Raw genomic sequence first — 17,473 nt, forward strand, 5'->3', positions numbered from 1 at the left:
CCTCCTTATCTTCTATGAATTTCAATGAGATACAAACAAATACCCGGTCATTTCAGCTCCTTCATTACGTCATCCTAAAACCTGTGAAACCAACAGAAGAAAACCCAGACAGGGGGCAGCAGCCGACACCATAGCTGACAAGTTTTCTTTGTCTAAATCGGTGGTTCTCAATTAGTTTCTGTCATGGCGCCCCCTAAGGACAGAAATGTGTTCAGCCCTGGCCCTCCCTCCTGCCCCCCCAGACCCACACCCCTGTGAATTGAAATACTATTGAGAACGTGATAACATGTACATTTTCATCTGTACAAACCACTGTATGAGTTGCTGCCACCTAGTGACCGGAGGCTTGTTATTAAACCATTTTCATTTATTTCCTCATTCAGTCACCGAGAACAGTGTTTTGTTGACCTGAAGAGAACCTGTGGTTGAGGTCAGATTGTGGGAAATGTTTCATTATTACAGCCATAAGTAGGAATGTCCATAATTATGTCATATATATTAGGTCAGAACTTTTATCTGTCTTTTCTCCGATAATGAAAACCCGATAACGCAACGACTGGGTTTCGCCCAGATGATGTGACCTAAAAGTAGTTTTAAAGTGAAAGTGAAAGTAACTTATTGTCATTACTGTCACATTACCGTGGTACTCTGCAAATGTTTGTATTTATCGGAATCGGAAATTAAGTGTTTGGGCAATATCGGATATTTGCTATTAGCTATTGGACATCGCTAGTCAAAGAATAAAAAAATGTTTTTTCTTTTTGTATATGCCATAAATTGAAGGAAATCAGAATGGACAGAAATCGGTTTTGGCAAGTCACACTTACCAAAAATCAGATTGGGACAAAACAAAATGCATCTCTTTTCTCTAGTCACACAAAGTATCACCATTTAATGCAGTACTAAGAAGTAATTAGAGACACAGAACCTCGTCTCCTTGTACTGTAGCTAAAGTGATCACCATACAATACTGTCCCTGAAAGAGGGGGCGCGAAACAGATGCTAACTTTGAAGTCACCACAAAAGAAATACACAAATCCGTTCGATTAAATTCCCCCTGACTGTCAAGTTTCTCTGAGTGGATTCATTTATGGCTGAGTCAACAGTAAAGCCCTTTGTTAGCACTGTATCTAAAATGTTAGCAGTTCAAGCATTTCTAGGTCCAGTTGCCTCATGTGACCTTTGATCATTCAAACCTCACACACTGAGACAAACTGACTGTATGAGACGGTACAGTTTTACTGAGGACAGTGAACATGTCACACCCGTCTCCTCTCATTGGACCATCCGTCTCCTGAACAACACTTTGAACGCCGACACACAAGTTGAACCAGGACGATCGCAGGAGAACTCGGTACACACTTTGTCGGAGGATAGGGACGTCCACCGGCCCTAGCCTAACCCAACTGACGGCTTAATCCCGGCCGTGACCCTGATTTTAAGCCCGGAGAGTTGACGTTGATGTCCTGCCGACGTCAACTCGTCCTCACAGCCCAGGAAAGAACAATCACAGGAGCAGAGAAAAAGAAAACACCTGCTACGACCACGGGGGTGAGACAGTCGGTCTGTACAACGTGAACCATTTTGAGAGAGAGAGAGAGAGGGAGAGAGAGAGAGAGAGACAGTCCCAGCTGTCTCTGAACGCCTCAGTGAGAGGACGGAGGGGACAGACAGTGGACGTGGGGTTTGAGGACAGGAGGTGATAACGTGAAGCGTCCTAGTATTTGTCGTCAAATCAAAAAGTTATTCTTCCTTTGAAGCAAATAATGTTTAATGACAACATTAGTTAAACTCACCCCCTCACACCCCCCCCCCCCCCCCCCCCCCCAACACACACACAGCACCACCAGGCTGCACTGCATTCTGCTCTCAGTCTTTCTCCTCCTTCGTCCTCCTCCTCCTCCTCTTCCTCCTCCTCCACCACAGCTGATGCCCGCCGTCGCTACACACACTACAGCCCGCTGTTTATCAATGACGTTAAGCCTTTTCCGCCACCAGGTCCTCACAGAGGTAAAAAAAAAAAAAAATACAATTCAAGATTCTTTCTCATCAGGATTCGCTTTTCTTAAGATACAAACGAGGGGGGGACGAGGGGGAGGGAGGTAAATAGTGTCTCCTCTTACCTTGGCGACCGGTGAAGAGGAGAGCCTCTCTCCTCCGTGAAGAACTGGAAACGACCGGAGTGCGTAAATACACTCACACACACACACACACACTCACTCACACACACACACACACTCTCTCTTATACAACACTCACACACATCCACTCACTCACTACACGCTTCCCTCTCTGTCACACACACGACGGTGTGGAGGAGGAAGAGGAGAGGACGAGAGGAGGAGGAGGAGGGCACACTGCAGGCTGCCGCTTGCCTGGGAAAGCCTGACGCGTTCCTCCCTCCAGGCACGAGCAGGAGCGCACGCTGCCATCATCTGAAGCCTCTTTGTCGAGGCCGGATCATCCTCGGTTCCGTGGCCGAGCACCGCCGCCTGCTGCCGGCCACTCAGTGCGTCCGGACAGAGGAGGTGATTGAGGTGAATGAGCAGCAGCAGCAGCAGCAGCAGCAGGAGGAGGAGGAGGAGGAAGAAGAGGCGAAGAAGGAGGAGGAGGAGGAGGAGGGACAAAGCCACGAAGAGGAAAGAAAGACAGCATCCAGCAGGAGAGAATGTGACGGCCCCATGCAGCTCCTTCCATTCTCTCTCTCTCTCTCTCTTTCTCTCTCTCTCTCGTACACACACACACAGTCACCAGTCACAAACACACACTCCCTCTCTCCCTCCCTCTCTCTCTTTATCACTCCCCCTCTTCACTGCCTCCTCCCTCTATGATAGTGTTATACATGTATTTGTTGTTAAAAAAAACCCCACTGAGAACCAGTTTTTATTGATTTTATTTTTTTTTATTTGTTATTTTCTCATCAGACAGTGAAGTCTGGTGGTTCCCAAAACAGAAACGGAAGAACCAGGAGTTCAGCTGACTTGAGTTTTTTTGTTTCCGTTCAGGCAACAAAATACTACAAATACCTCGTGGGTACTTTGGTTTTCCACCATCAGTTCGAGTACATTGACATGGCAGATACTGTGGTCATGTGATGGACCGGCTCCAGCTCCCACCGCCGTCTTTAACAGGATCCAGTGGTGGAAGATCGTTGAACAGACCATGTTGTTACAAACATGGAGGTTTATTTATAGACGTCCACCCAACAGGAGCAGACCAACGGTATCCTGGAGCAGTACGAAGGAAGTGACCCAATTCTGAAGCAAAAAAAAAAAAAAAACAGACGAGGAAACCGCGCGCTCTAAATGTCTACCAGCAGTGAACTAGCGCATTAGCTGAAGGACCTTTGAGTTTATTTATTTATTTACAGAAGTTTACAGCCACATTATTTGACATTTATTTTACTGTAGCTGTAAACAGAGACTCTTGGAGTAGTTTTCTTGGAATTTTTTTTTTCATTTTTTTTTTCTCAACTTCCTGATTACTGCGTCTCTTCGCCACCCAAAGAAATATTTCCTTGAATTTAAACTGTGTTATTTAAAGAAGGAGTTCCCAACCCCCGGTGCGGGGGCCGGTACCGGTCCGTAGGTTATTTGGTACCGGGTTGCAGTGGGACACAGTAAGAAAAAATGTACTTCAGTTTTACTAATTTACTTCATTCTAAAAGAATCCAGTCATGTCCCTTTACTGTTTTCATTCAAAGATAATCAGTCAATGTTTCAAAACAACAGGTCAAAGGTCATTCAGACTCTGATACTGACAGAAAAAAAAGTCTAAAAGAGGTTTTATTTTGAATCTTCAATGATGGTGTGGTATTACCGGTCCTTGAGTTACCAGCTCGGTCCTGGAACGGATTACGCTCAAAGTATTACTGCACCTGTACAGATTACTGCAGTACAGAGCCCTGATGACGGACACACCAAACTTGATTCTGACACTTCTCTATTGTGCAAAAAAAAAAAAAAAAAATTCCATTTATGACCAGTCATCATAAACACACCAAAATTGCTGCATTTTTCTTCCTCCGCTGACCAGACCAGTTCCTCGACCAGTCAGGACAACGTGCTCTTCAGGCTACGAACCAACAGCTCACTGACTCCCGTGTGACATTATTTCTAGAACAGGAACTATTTTGGGTTTACTTAAAGTTACTTGCATGGATTTCCTGCTTTGAAACACACCTTATGAGTGTGTCAGTGTGTGTGTCAGTGTGTGTGTCAGTGTGTGTGGTTTCCTGTGACTCATTAAGACAGAGGCGCTCCTCCACGCCCCATCATCACCTGGGATACTTTTACCTCTGGCTCATCTTTTCTCCTCGCCGTCCTTTACATGTTATGGTGTGTGACATGAGGAGGCGTTCACACACCGCCGTGCTGCTGTTCACTCAGAGGCATTATCCAAGCGGCGGCAGGGTCAGGGATGGCAGATGGCAGGAGGGCTTGTTAATTCTCTCCCTCTCTCTCTCTCGCTCACCCTCCCTGTGAGAGAGAGAGAGAGAATGTGTGCGTGTGTGTTCCTGCTTGTACATGTCTGTGTGGACAGGGTGTGTGCGGTTACGTCTGTGAGGACTACACACTTGAAGACCACCGTGACCCACGGGGAGGAGATAAAAGCACCGACGACCCAGAGCTGCCGTAGACTCCGCTCCAATATTCACATCATTCCACCGAAGGAAAAAAAACAAACATTCCCTCCACTTTTTTTCTCCCCCCACAATCATTTCCTGAATAATTCATGTCGCCGCTAAGACCAGACACCGAGCAGGAAAATGTATTAGGGTCAACCCAAAGAGACAAAGCTCTCACAGCCAGTCAGATTTGGGACACACGTGTCCTACATGGTGTTTGATGTAAGAGAGATGCTCTCACACACGTTAGACACGCTGGAGTGGGAATGGCCTCCATTCCTGATCTGCATAACAATGTTAGCGTTGGCAGCTGGAGAAGACGTGTCAGTCTGACCTCGTCCTGTTCTTTCAGATCGACACACGTACAGCGAAATTCGAACTGAACAAAGGAGATACAGTTGAAAAAACAGTGCATTCTTTTCCTCAGTGGCACAAATATTAGTTCATCTGTCTACAGTAGCTCCGTCATGGGCAAACTAAGGCCCGGGGGGCCAGATGTGGCCCATTTAGCTTTTTAATCCGGCCCAATAAACTTTTCCAAATAATTTATTTATATTATCATTACACTTCTGCCTTTTACCTGCAATACCCATGTTTCCCCAATAGATGGTGGAAAAAATGATTTTTTTTTAGCATTTAGCCTTTATGCATGACTTTTACATGTCCTTTATCTTAGTTCACACGAACGCTCCATCTATCTGCTCCTGACCCGCCCCCCCGATCCAGCTGCAGTCCCCCCTCCAATTGTTCCTTGTCCTCTACGGGGCTTGCCCCCTATCTTTAGAACCACCGCTCCATGTATGTGTTGGATTGATAGATGTACTTTATTGATCCCAGGCTGGGGAATTGCCGTGTTGCCAAATATGAACCTTTCTGGAAACAGTTGCCACCACAGAGGTTAAACTGTGTAAAAACCAGGAATCTCCAAATAGGCCGGAGCAACTAGACCCTGAAAAACTGAAGTGTCTGGCTTTGAACGAGTCGACACATTTTTTTTTTTTTTTACTGTATGGTGAATCGGGTCTCAGTTCTGCAGTGAAAGTCAGGGTTCTGCAATTTTCTCCCATAAAACTCACTGACTCACTGCCAAGCTAACAAACGGGAGGAACTTCAGTCACGTATAGGAAAGCTGACCTCAGCTGCTGACCTCCCGAGCCAAGTTATGTTACCTTATTACTTCTGTAGATGGAGAAACCTTTATCTCAGCCTTTGACTCTGTCACTTGAGCTGAAGGTGAGGGTCCGACCTACGAGTCCCACAGAACGGAATCCAATCTATTTAGAACTTTGAGGTTATTTCTATGGTCGGTGAAAAACTAGAATGTGAAAAGACAACAGGAGTTCTAAATCACTGTTTCATTAATAAGAAAGCTCAGGGGTCGCTTTAAGTGACCTGCCTTAATTATTTGCATTTCAATTCATTCCATTGTTTTGGAGGGATTACAGTAAGCCCTGTAAAGGCTCAGCCCCGGCTGATACAAATGCAGTAGTTCGTAAAAAAAAAAAAAAAAAAACTCTGACATTTCCACATGACCCGTGAATCCATTTGAACCTTGAGTGAGAAGAGCAGAGAGAAATAAAACCGAGTCATGCTGATCTTTGTTCTACAGTAATGTGAGTCATGAAATTCCACCTGTCCCTGGAAATGAAATATAACTCTGCAAAGTGTTTGTTTTTTGTTTTAGTTTTTTCGCATTTTCCCTGCATTTGCAGTTTATGAAATTGATCTTTTTTTTTTTTTTGAGGGGAAGACAGTGGAACAGTAAGAGGTCAGTTTGAGGCAACCTAGCCCCCACCTCCCGCCTCTGTTTGTAAGTGTATAATGTACTGAAAGTGAATGGTGCAAATATTGAATCAGTTTATTGGCTCTGTGATGTAAACAGAATAAACTAACGATTAAACATCCTGGCTATGAGCCAAGATAGATTAAAAACAATGATCAGTAACAAAACTTAAACAAATACAGAGACCAGTGTTTTCAACCTCGGGGCCGTGACCCCATGTAGGGTCGTCTGGGATACAAACAGGGTCGATTGAAATGTCAAGTAATTGATTAAAAAAAAAAGATAAAATATTGATATGATTAAAAACATAACATTAACAACAATGAAAACAAACAAAACAAAAATTGGATAAAGATCAAACTCAATTCATGGATCTGGTAGTAATATGTCATTTATAGCACCCTCTGCAGGGGAGAATGACGGCACTACATGCTTTGTGGTTAACAAACACTAGGCTAGAACTCGTACTAACGTACCGTATATGTAATGTTTAGTGATTTTAGAAATAAGCTCTTGCTTTCACAAAGAGTTCATAAAAGTAACATTTCCAGTGGCAACTTGTGAGTGAAGTAAAGGCTGGAGGACTTCCTGTTAAGTGGTGCATGTAAACACCAGCCAAGCAAATAGGTTAAGAGCACTGACTGTAAAACACGGCCCACGTGGAGCCTGAGTGTTCCTGTCTATCAGCGTTCCAGCTCGGTACAAAAGCTCTTCTCCGAGGGCCTGTCTGCAGTGCATCACAGGAAGCGCGGCCGACTTCTACCGTCGTTTTACAGCAATAACACAGATCTATGGATTTTCTGTCTGAACCTCTAATGCAGACACCGACTGTCTGCATTCACGGGACAGGCTTTTAATAAGTCCGAGCTACACAGGATGCATTACGATGTTGTTGTGTTGTGTTATTATGGCTGAAGTGCATCGGGCGGCACATCATTTATCAGTGAATTCCAGCTGCTGTAAGTGCTAATCCAAAATTAAAGTAGGCAGTTGGGGGAAGAAAAAAAAAAACAAGATGAGAAAATCTTAGTTGGCAAATGTCCAGCAGCAGATTAAAGTCTGTTCCTCCCATGTTAAACAGTAAGACAGTCACAGTACATCAGGCACAGCCTGAGTACCGCCTCAGGTCCACAAGAGGCAAATAAATACAAGAGGGTTTATGTGGCAAAGGTATAACGTTCAGCTAATTAAAGGTGCTCTTCAGTAAAACACTGTTCTTCCATTTATTCCAAAGTTGTTTGGACATCTTTTAAACAATTTTCTCTGATTTTCTCGCCAAAAGGAGTAAAATAAAAGAATCCGCGACTCCTTTTCTCTTTTCTTTCTTTTCTGTTTTCTTTCTATATTTACATAAATAACTTCTGAACAACTCTAAAACACGAAAAAGACGTGAATGATGGTTATCTAACTGAACAACAAAACATCTATAGTCGAAGTTTTTTTTTGTTTTTTAGCCAATCATATTTCAGCCTCATGTGTTGCCAGGTTAAAGGTAGTCAGACCTAAGGGTTGTTTCTTTAACCAATCAGATTTTGGGTTGGCATTAGACCGTCATATCAAGGCCTTCTACCTGGCGCACAGTTACGTTGGCGATTCGAATGATTTGATTGGACGGTGAAAGAACACGGTCTTGTGTCGAGCTAACTGCTACTAGCGATTTGAACGTTCGAAAATTATGTTTTCCCTGTGTCCAATGCTACTTCCGGGCGGACGGTTTCTGCCTAAAACGAATTCAAACTTAAAAATACAAATTAAAACACAACTTTTGCGATAAATATGATAGGACACACTGGACATTCAAAGTTAGCACGGACGACGATAGAAAGGACTTGAAACTGACGGATAATCTTTACAACAGAGTCATTGAACGCACCTTAAGGTAAGAGCGGACGATTGATTTCGTGTACAACCAATCAGAAGGTTCGGTGAGTACGTGCGTTTTGTCTTTTTAATAATGTTGTAATCGTGTTATATTGTTGTTGATATTTATATACAAAACGTCGGAGCCGTGGCTCAGTTGTGCGCCGTGGATTCGTTGCTTTTGTATTGGCGTTATTATGGCTACAATTTATCTTAATCTGAAAACCATTATTTATTTACTACATTTCTTTGTTTGTCTAGTGACAGTAAAAGGCAGAACGATTAAACACTCTTCCACTAGGTGGCATTAGACGGTTGTAGACTGTAAACTAAAAAAAAGAGGTAGTAAAAGCTGTTGAAAAAGATCTAGATGTGTGTCTTTCTTCAGTTCCTGCAAGTATATATCTGAGTTGTGTTCAACTAAATAGGCCCAGGTTTCACACTAAGTCAATTAAATATGTTTAATTGAACATACTATTTGTGACATTTTTGTCTATACCTCTACACTGGGCTTACTAAATATTAAAGTGAATATTTTTGTAGTTTCTTTCTACAAAAAAGGAATATTCCTTAATGTACTTTCCAGTTCTCTATTTGTCTTTATTTTAAATAGTGCAGAAAACCCATCCAAATCTAAGCGCCCTAAATTGAATTAGCAATGCTAATTAAACAAAAGATTTATTTTGCCAAAGTAGTGTCGAATACTGCGCATCCTTATGCAAATGTATTGTAGTCTTCAGCAACAAAGGGAGAACAGTTGGCTCTCAGTTATTTATACATCATCAAATCTTGCCTTGTGAAAAAGTCTGGACACCCCCTTCAGTACATTATCAGAATAGCAGCCTCCGGGGAGTTACTGAGTTCAGTTTTTTTTTTTTTTTGCCCACAGCTGCAAAGGTCGGATTTCACTTGCTAATGAGCCAACCACCTTTCCTTCTGTCATTCATCAGTGTCTGCTCTGCGAGGTGCCTGTGAGTGGATGCCATCCCATCATCACAACACATTAGCTTTACTCACAACACTTAAGTCAGCAAGCCACTGGTGCAGTGATTAACAATCATCCAAGCAGATTTTGGGTTAAGTTCGTAAAAATACTTGGACCTGGTAAGTGTTGGTACTCCCTAAAAACCCAAAGTGTCTCGACTTCAATTAAGACGACTCGTTAAAATAAGCAGCAGTGATAGTGACGTTTATGACGATTGGAATGCAGTTTATTTTCACTCCTGGCAGACAGTGCTGACGGTAGAAACTGCAGCAACAAATAACACTCAGCACTAAACTGTTTTCTCGCCCCATTAGTAATCCAACCACCATTACCAGGAATACAATTTACTCTCTGCCTTCTGCTGACGGTGCATTATTTCAATACCCTTAAGTCTGGAAGGGGAAAAAAATTCACAGCCCCACAAGTCATCAGCTGGACATTTTAACAGGTTTATTGAACATTGATGACACAAGGCCTAGGGAAGGAATTTTTTTTTTTTTTTCCCAGACAGTGACATACAGTAAAGCTCATTCCACCTCCTCCACCAAAGCCTTCAGTTGTCTGATGTGGAATCTGGTAAAAGCCAATGTGCAGCACAGGTCATGTGAACAATTGAAGAAAAAAAAAAATCACTCAAATTCTACATAAAATAGAAAACAACAAAAAAGTCTTAGGTATTTACAAAAGAACTCACACATACAGTACAGTACAAATACAGTCAAAACTAAGTTCTAAAATATGTTGTACAACATAAGTACATTGAACATTTTATTGGAAATTTTTTTTGTTACTGTTACCAATTAATGAAGAGATTTGTGAATGTTGTTGCTTTAATGGAATAACTACTAAAAGAGCAACTCTTTATTTCGTTATTTAACTATCAACCCTTTAGTCTTTTCGTGTAACTGTGTCTCCGTCAACAAAATATTTACAAAAGGACAACATGCGACACAGAAGCTAAACATTCATACATGTGGTTGAAATCTGGAACACGAAGCCGTTGACAAAAAGATCAGCTTGAAGCACTGGCGGCAGCTCGTTCTTTGACCATCTTTTTGAAATAGCGTTGGGCACGCAGTTCTTCAAAGCAGAACTCGGAGGCGCCGCTGAGCAGCAGTTCTTTGCAGTACATGCTCTGCTCCTTGGTGGACTCGGCCTGCTGCTGCTGCAGGTGACTCTCCTGGAGTCTCTTCAGAGGAGTTTCCTCTCTGCACGGCTTACGTGCCGATAGAACCGTGTTCACCGCTGGGTTGATCTTGCACGGAGTCCTGGAGAAGTCAACAACACTTGTGTGTCAATTATTTTTCATTTCCGCTTCACTGTGTAACGCAAACTGAATATTTGGCAGTAACGGTCAACTCATTCCACTCACATTGTTGGAAGTTGATCCGACTCCTCCACAAACGGCTGAAAAGTTGGTTTGGGAGGAGGTGGCGCCATAACGACATGGCCAAATTTAGACTTCTGGGGCATCTGCAGAAGAAGTGGTTAACACAAGAATTATGTATTTTTTCTATTATTGTACTGCATGTTTTTTAACAAGTGAGTAATGTCTGTATTTGTCGCACCTTGACGTCACACCATCTCTCCGTTTTCTGCTCGTTTTCCTTGGCCTTGGATGTGGGAGGTGCCATCCATGACTCCACCCTGGGTTCTGATGACCCAGCACTGGGAGTCCTGTTTTCATCAAAGACCACCAACACGTTGTTTGACGCGCTGCCAATAGCAGCCCCACCGTGAGATTGAAGGCCTCCAGTGATATCTGTCAATGTAAAGCACCAGCATATCAGTATTATTTAAATTCTGTGTATGAAATAGCATTCAAAGGTCCAGAGACACTGTTAAAAAAAGTCTGTCGGGTTTGAGGTTCATGTGCTAACTTCTCATTGCATGTTTGGTTCTGATGATGGGGGCAACTGTCTTCTTTTTCCCTCGGTGTTTGAGGTCAGCCAGAGAAATTCTCTCCTGCTCTTTGTCGTCATCATCATCGCTCTCCTCCTGATCAACATTCATCATCACCTGCCGGGAAACTCGTGCTTGCAGAGCTCTAAAGAAAATACAGAGATAAATTACATTCTTTTCATGGAATATTAACTGATTTAATTCTGAGTGTACTTGACCGAGCCATACCTGTGAAACTGCAGTAGCTTCTCGTGTGGCTCTGCGTGCTGTCTTAATCCTTCCTGAAAGACCTGGTCAGCTTTGAGATTGTTGCCTCGATTCTCATACTCCTCAGACCAAGCAATGTAAAAAGAGGCCTGTTTGACTCCAACCCCATGCGCTTGCATGTAGCGATAAACGTCGAGTGGCTCACTGCAGCTCTCTGCCTGCGGACACACGAATGAAAAGTAAGGATTTAATTTTTTTACTTTAAGTAAAAGAAAAGAAAGGGTTTAATCAATACATACAAATTTGATCCATAGGTCAACAAAGCGGGAGTCTGCGAAATATTTCTTTTCATCTTTGAATTTTGTCACGACTCGCTCCAACAGCGTGGCGAGGTTGCTCTCCTTTCCTCCCTGAGGGAACGTTTGCTCGGTCCATTTTATATACCTGATAATGACAGAACCATTTGAGTATCACAGATAAAACTCTACTCTTACACAGCAACACATTTTGCTACGCTCTCATTTTCATAATTTACTCACCGATCCCAAACATCGAGAGGATCATCGCCATCATACATTCGCAGCTCAGACTCAAACTCCCTAAGGGAAAAGCCACACATTCTCCATAAATGGTATTATTATATATTTATCATAAATTTGATTTTTAAAAAAGCTGCTGTCACTTAAATCTAAATGCTAAATACACTTCACGTACTGTCGCTGTTGGTGGACGACGGCGCTCAGTCCATCTTGCTGTTGAGATAGAGCCTGGTTTAAGGCTGACACTGCTCGACCTCGTCTCAGTGGCTGGATGTTTTCTTTGCTCAGCTCCCATTCTACTTCTCCACCTTCGGCCATTGTGAAAATCAAACAAGTAGAAACCTACAAACTGAAAAAAACAAAACAAAACATTTTAATCCAGGAAGAAAAGTACCAGACCCAGAACCTCTGTTTGGGTGGATATTTTTGGTAAGAAATAAAAAAAAGAAACTTTTCTGGTCAACACAATTAGAGTAGTGGTCAGAATGAGGACCAGAACAAATAAAAAAAAAATTACATTACATAAGTTAATAGCTCGAGCTCTAAAACTAAATTAAACCGTATGTTTGTCATAATGAAACATTTTACCTTTTGCATTAGGTATTGGTACGTCACAGTTTCACGTACATGACAGCTATCAGTCGTTAACAGCAGGTAGTCAACCCAGATATTAATACAAAGATGAATATGAACTACATAGGAGAGGAGTTTAACCTTTTAAATTTTATTCGGGTTGTCTTTTACAGTAATAATTCCGATAACAAATAAAACTCTGGCTTAATTCTGTATTCTACAAAACGATTCTTTACCATTACCACGGGGCAGCCAACGACAGAAACAAGCAAGCTAACACAACAGCACTTTTTTAACTTGACCGCGTCGTTGTTATCTGAAATAACAATTATTTGTTCGATTTTGTTAACAAAACTGAAATAAATCCATGTTCCATACCAATTTAACGATACTCCAATGCTTTTCCAGACGATTATAGTGTTTTCTAAAAAAAAATGCAACACGAACAGAGACGAGCTGCCGTTTATGTTTTGAACAAGGCCGGCAGACAGTTTGGAGAAACCTGATTGGATGACACGAAAGCCGGAAAACGTCTTTCTACGTCACATCGTATGTTTGGGAATTGTTCCGGGTTTCGACTACAGTTTCAATCGGCGTTTAGTAAACAGGCCAATAAATGCTTTTATTTCGTTATCAATGATTTTTATTTTTAAACGCTATTAAACTGTAGCGTAACGGATGTATTTTTAAATGGCGGGCTGTTGACTGCACTTACGGACAAACATGGACAACCGTTGTTTTTGTTGTGCATCAAAGTTCAGTCTTTTTAAGAAGGAGGTAAGCAAAGACACATCAACCACAGAGACCAGAAACAGGATTTTACTACTTTTTAGTTAACCGCCCATGTGACGTCAAATGAACCCGGGGAATCTATTATTTACATATATATATACATATACGTGGGGCGTGAAGTGACCATGGTACACTGTAAGAAAAAAGGGTTTTTTTGCTATGAAATGTTGGTTGGAGACAGTGGTACAGGACGCATTACTGAAAGTCTTAGTTATTGCAATTAGAACATTTTTAGAAATACTTTTTATTCAGAAAATGATGATGTCTTTAATATTTTTGTATTATATTCCAATGTGTACTATACATTTCTACAAAATATTTATAGTCTAACATTCCTTCCAAATGTATTAGATTTGTAGAAGCTCTGTTGATGAGAAGCTCTGTTGATGAGATGAGATTTCTACACAAGTAATTTCTATACAAGTTAGACTAGAACTAGTCAGTCGCCAAATTGATACACGCCACCTTTTGCATAAAAATATGTCCTGGAAATTTTCCTGTAATACTCATTTTACCTTATGTCAAACTAGCTGGGCTGTAAGAACTGCGGTCGCTCCTTCTGCTCCAGCTGTTTGACTTTCACTGCTACCGTCCCTCGCTGGGGCGCCGCCCAACAGAAGGTGTGTAAACAGTGCCATGGCAGTTTGACAAGGTAAATTTTGAACTCTGCTTTTGGACAAATACTAATGACACATTTAAAAAGCACAGAACTAAAAACTCAAATTTGCTTTTTTTTTTAGTGGCGAGCCTCAAACCAGTGCTGGAAAATGGTCTCCACCAGAAAACTACAAAAAGTCAGTATAAAATATTCTATTAATACAGTGTCAATACAAGAGTGACATCATATCTGAAGGCTGCCTTTGTTTCCTAGACGTGTTGCTGCATATGAAGCCAAACAGCAGGGGCAGGCGACACAGAGCAAAGCAGGACAGATGCCAGTGAAGGGTCTGAGTAAAGAAGACCAGGCCATCGCTGCTAGACTTCAGAAGCTGAAAGATGGAACCGCACCAAGTAATTAAACCATTTTTTCCTATGGTTTAGAACAGTGGTTCTCCAACTTTTTATCCTCTGTACCACCTGAGAAAACGTTGATCTCTCTGAGTACCACCATGATGACCAACGTTAGAATATAGCAGCGTAGGCCTTGCCTATTATTCAATTGAAAATGTAAATGTGAAAAAATGAATTTTCCCCACGTACCACTAGAGAGCACTCGTGTGCCACTAGTGGTATGTCTACCACAGTTTGAGAACCACTGGTTTAGAAAAACTCCTGTCCGTCAACGACACAGGTAAGAATACTTGTATGTGTTGAATCCTTCCCTCCTCTTCTTCAGAGTCTATCCCATCCGAGAAAGAACTGGAGTCTCGCCTGGCTGCCCTGAAAACTCCCAGTCAGCCAGTGCCTTCCACAGAAGAGATGGAGGATCGTTTGGCAGCTCTGCGGGGTCTTTCTCCACCATCTCAAGCCCCTAAACCTGTGAGATAAATCATTTGTCTACATTCGTGCATCTCCTCTTGTTTGAATGTGTTTGTGCGTTTGGTTTGGTTTGGTTTAAACGGAAACTCTGTTTGCTGCCAACCAAAAAATAATTTTCTTATCTACTTCCTGTTGCAGTTGCACCGACCTCCAGATAACAGGAGTCAGACGGAACAGGCCAATGATCTGCTCAGTCAGATGACAGAGGAAGTTGCTATTGACGACCAACATGAAAATACAGAGTGCAGTAAGATCTGCTTCTTCAGGTTAAAGTGTAATCAAGACACAGTTAATACAGGGAACCTGGGCCTCTTCAAAACCTGGAAAGGTCTTAAATTCAATAACTGTAAATAAGGGCCTTGAAAAAAGTCAAGAGAAAAATTTTCTCACAAGGGTCTACGTTTCTGTCTTGTAGCTTAGAGGAGTTGGCAGGTAATATAAGTCATTTAAATAATTATATAAATAATATAAATAATTATATAATTTAGAAAAGTTTGGTGGGCCGGATAAAAAAGCTGAACAGGCCGTATCTGGCCCCCGGGCCTTAGTTTGCCCATGCCTGACCTATGTTTATATGTATATATATATGTACTGTATGAGCAAACGTGGTCATGTCTGTCTTTCCTCCTGCAGATGTTGAGGGTCACACGAACGATCTTAACAAAGGAAGTGATAATGTAGAGGAGAACTTGGACACAGACAAGCAGCTGGAGTCTCAGAAAGACCACCTGCTGGAGGAGGCCATCGAGCAGCTGAGGAGGGAGCAGAATTCCCAGGACCAGACTTTACAAATGGCTAGAAGGTTGGCTCAGTTGAAGGGACAGGATCCTGACTCTGGTGTGTAGCAGACATCTTTGACTGACTTTTGTTTTGTGTGAACAACAAACCTTTCTTATCTTTATTTATTATGTACCGTAAAGATTCTTGGAACGACAAATACAACCTCTGTAATGAATGAATAGGGTGTGTGATTTTTTTTAGTGTGTTGTAGCGCCACCTCTGCTTCACTTACCTGCAGCAGCTGGGTAGGAAATAAATGTATCCATGAAATGGCTAATGTTCTGGTATAATCATGTCAAAATGTCAGTCTTCGTGGACTGGTAAATGCCCAGAGGTGGAAATACAGGCAGAGAGGATCATCCTGACAGAATGACTGCTTCATTGCATTTCAGAAGTTGCATTTCTTGCTGATTTATTTTAAACCGTTGTGTCTGTGAGAGATGTTTGGAAAAAAAGTCATTTTTGTTCCTTATGTCATTTCCAGTCACCGCGGCAGAGTTCCAGCATCCTGACAGTGAAGAGGAGACGGAGGAGGAAGCTGTGAGGAGAGTGTTGAAGCAGGTGTGCAGTCAAAAATTATTATTATTATAATTTATGGGCGTGGCTGTTACTGTGTTAAGGCATGTTAACAGAATGACTATTGTGTTTTCGTATTACGAGGCACTAGTGCTGTCATCATTAATGATGGTATTTATAATTACTAAAACCTGACTCAGCGTAACTGCTGTTCCATCTAATACCACTGCTGAAGTTGTTCCTACAACCAAGTACCGGCTGTACTGCATTTTCTCCCTCCCTCCCTCTCTTCTCTCTCCTAATTCTCCTCTCTGCTGTCTCCCCCGTTTTCCTCTTTCGTCCTGTGCCGAGGCAGATGGTCAAACACTGATTTTGGAGCTGCTGTAATTTTTTTTTTCTGTTAAAAGGCAGTTTTATTCGTCCCTCCGTTGCCAAAATGCTTGCTCAGTGTGTGATCTGATTTGGTTTCATCCTTGATATTGAAGTTATTTCTGCTCCACTTGGTAACGTTAACATAAGCTCAATATAGTAGTGACTGTGTGTATATTTCTCTCCCTTTTCCCATGTTATGTTTCCTGGGAGGATTGTCTTCATTCTAATTTAATGTAAAATAATGCAAATGAATTTGTGAATTTGGGTTACACTGATCCCTCTCCTGTCGTGGAAGTTGCGTTCCAAGACCAACCACGAAAAGGGAAAATCCGAAAAAAAAGTAGAGGTCGAGATAGTCTCTATATTATTTACATATATATTTACCCTTCACGAACCTCCCCCACACTGTTACCAACCCTAGACTATATTACCCTTTCCCACACATTTATATGCCGGTTATAAAATAAATCAAATATTGGAAATAAAAAAATAAAAAATGGCCGCAAAATATCACAATATAGTGAAACTCGTGAGTTTGGAATAAAAAAAATCTGTATGTACTGAGGGAGCGAAAGGAGAACCGCAATATAGAGAGGGAACACAGTATATCACTAAATGTAATTACAGTGTCAGACATGTTAGAAACATTTCCCTTTTTTTCTTTTCTTTTTTTCCTAGCTGTCTGAAGAAAGTACCCTGGATGAGGCCAGTGGCTACAACATCCCCGTAGAAGCACCAAGGAACGCAGCAAAGAACTCCAAGAAACTGGTACCGATCCGCAGACGTCACAGAGCGAAACCAACCACGAACTTGTCTCAGCATTTATTTTTTTATTTATTTGATGTCGATGTGTTTTTAAGAACTCGGCTCCAGCAGCCAAGAGCAGGATTCCGGCGACTGCTGTGTCAAATCAGGCGTCGGACAGTGACGAGGACGAACTCCCGTGGTGCTGCATCTGTAACCAAGACGCCGCGCTCCGCTGCTACACCTGCGACGGCGACCTTTACTGCAACCGCTGCTTCAGGTACTTTCACACGTACAGAAAAGGCTGCGCGACA

The 17,473-nt window shown here is 42.1% G+C and overlaps 3 protein-coding genes across 3 annotated transcripts in view; 1 reads left to right on the plus strand and 2 right to left on the minus strand.

Moving 5' to 3' along the window:
• The window catches only part of pak6 (p21 (RAC1) activated kinase 6), a 24,505-nt gene extending 21,715 nt beyond the window's left edge, over positions 1–2,790 (minus strand). The window contains exon 1 of the mRNA XM_008328282.3: positions 2,124–2,790. The gene's annotated coding sequence lies outside the window, so the exon portion shown is untranslated. The remainder of the gene's footprint in view (positions 1–2,123) is intronic.
• A 7,029-nt stretch (positions 2,791–9,819) lies between these two features.
• bub1bb (BUB1 mitotic checkpoint serine/threonine kinase Bb) lies at positions 9,820–12,998 on the minus strand. The gene is made up of 9 exons (XM_008325064.3): positions 12,855–12,998; positions 12,079–12,252; positions 11,904–11,963; positions 11,664–11,808; positions 11,386–11,582; positions 11,136–11,302; positions 10,824–11,017; positions 10,628–10,728; positions 9,820–10,523 (listed from the first exon to the last, which is right to left on the minus strand). Exons 2-9 carry the CDS (start codon positions 12,219–12,221, stop codon positions 10,268–10,270), a joined length of 1,263 nt encoding a protein of 420 aa, XP_008323286.1. The 5' UTR covers positions 12,222–12,252; positions 12,855–12,998; the 3' UTR covers positions 9,820–10,267.
• Positions 12,999–13,046: 48 nt separating this feature from the next.
• Positions 13,047–17,473, plus strand: part of zfyve19 (zinc finger, FYVE domain containing 19) — a 23,772-nt gene continuing 19,345 nt past the window's right edge. The window contains exons 1-10 of the mRNA XM_008325181.3: positions 13,047–13,253; positions 13,799–13,920; positions 14,009–14,062; positions 14,140–14,279; positions 14,605–14,747; positions 14,886–14,994; positions 15,381–15,584; positions 16,012–16,088; positions 17,094–17,183; positions 17,276–17,439. Of these exons, the coding sequence (XP_008323403.1) occupies positions 13,200–13,253; positions 13,799–13,920; positions 14,009–14,062; positions 14,140–14,279; positions 14,605–14,747; positions 14,886–14,994; positions 15,381–15,584; positions 16,012–16,088; positions 17,094–17,183; positions 17,276–17,439 (1,157 nt within the window). The 5' untranslated portion in view covers positions 13,047–13,199. The remainder of the gene's footprint in view (positions 13,254–13,798; positions 13,921–14,008; positions 14,063–14,139; positions 14,280–14,604; positions 14,748–14,885; positions 14,995–15,380; positions 15,585–16,011; positions 16,089–17,093; positions 17,184–17,275; positions 17,440–17,473) is intronic.

Source organism: Cynoglossus semilaevis, chromosome 1, assembly GCF_000523025.1.
Source record: "Cynoglossus semilaevis isolate Cse_v1.0 chromosome 1, Cse_v1.0, whole genome shotgun sequence".
NCBI classification, from domain to species: Eukaryota; Metazoa; Chordata; class Actinopteri; order Pleuronectiformes; family Cynoglossidae; genus Cynoglossus; species Cynoglossus semilaevis.

Bases quoted from the DNA above. Each gene is read 5' to 3' on its own strand.
- bub1bb (XM_008325064.3), bottom strand. From the start codon at position 12,221: ATGGCCGAAGGTGGAGAAGTAGAATGGGAGCTGAGCAAAGAAAACATC. The intron at 11,964-12,078 runs GTACGTGAAGTG...CTTTTCCCTTAG, and splicing joins GTCGTCCACCAACAGCGACA to GGAGTTTGAGTCTGAGCTGC. The intron at 11,018-11,135 runs GTTAGCACATGA...TTACATTGACAG, and splicing joins AACCAAACATGCAATGAGAA to ATATCACTGGAGGCCTTCAA.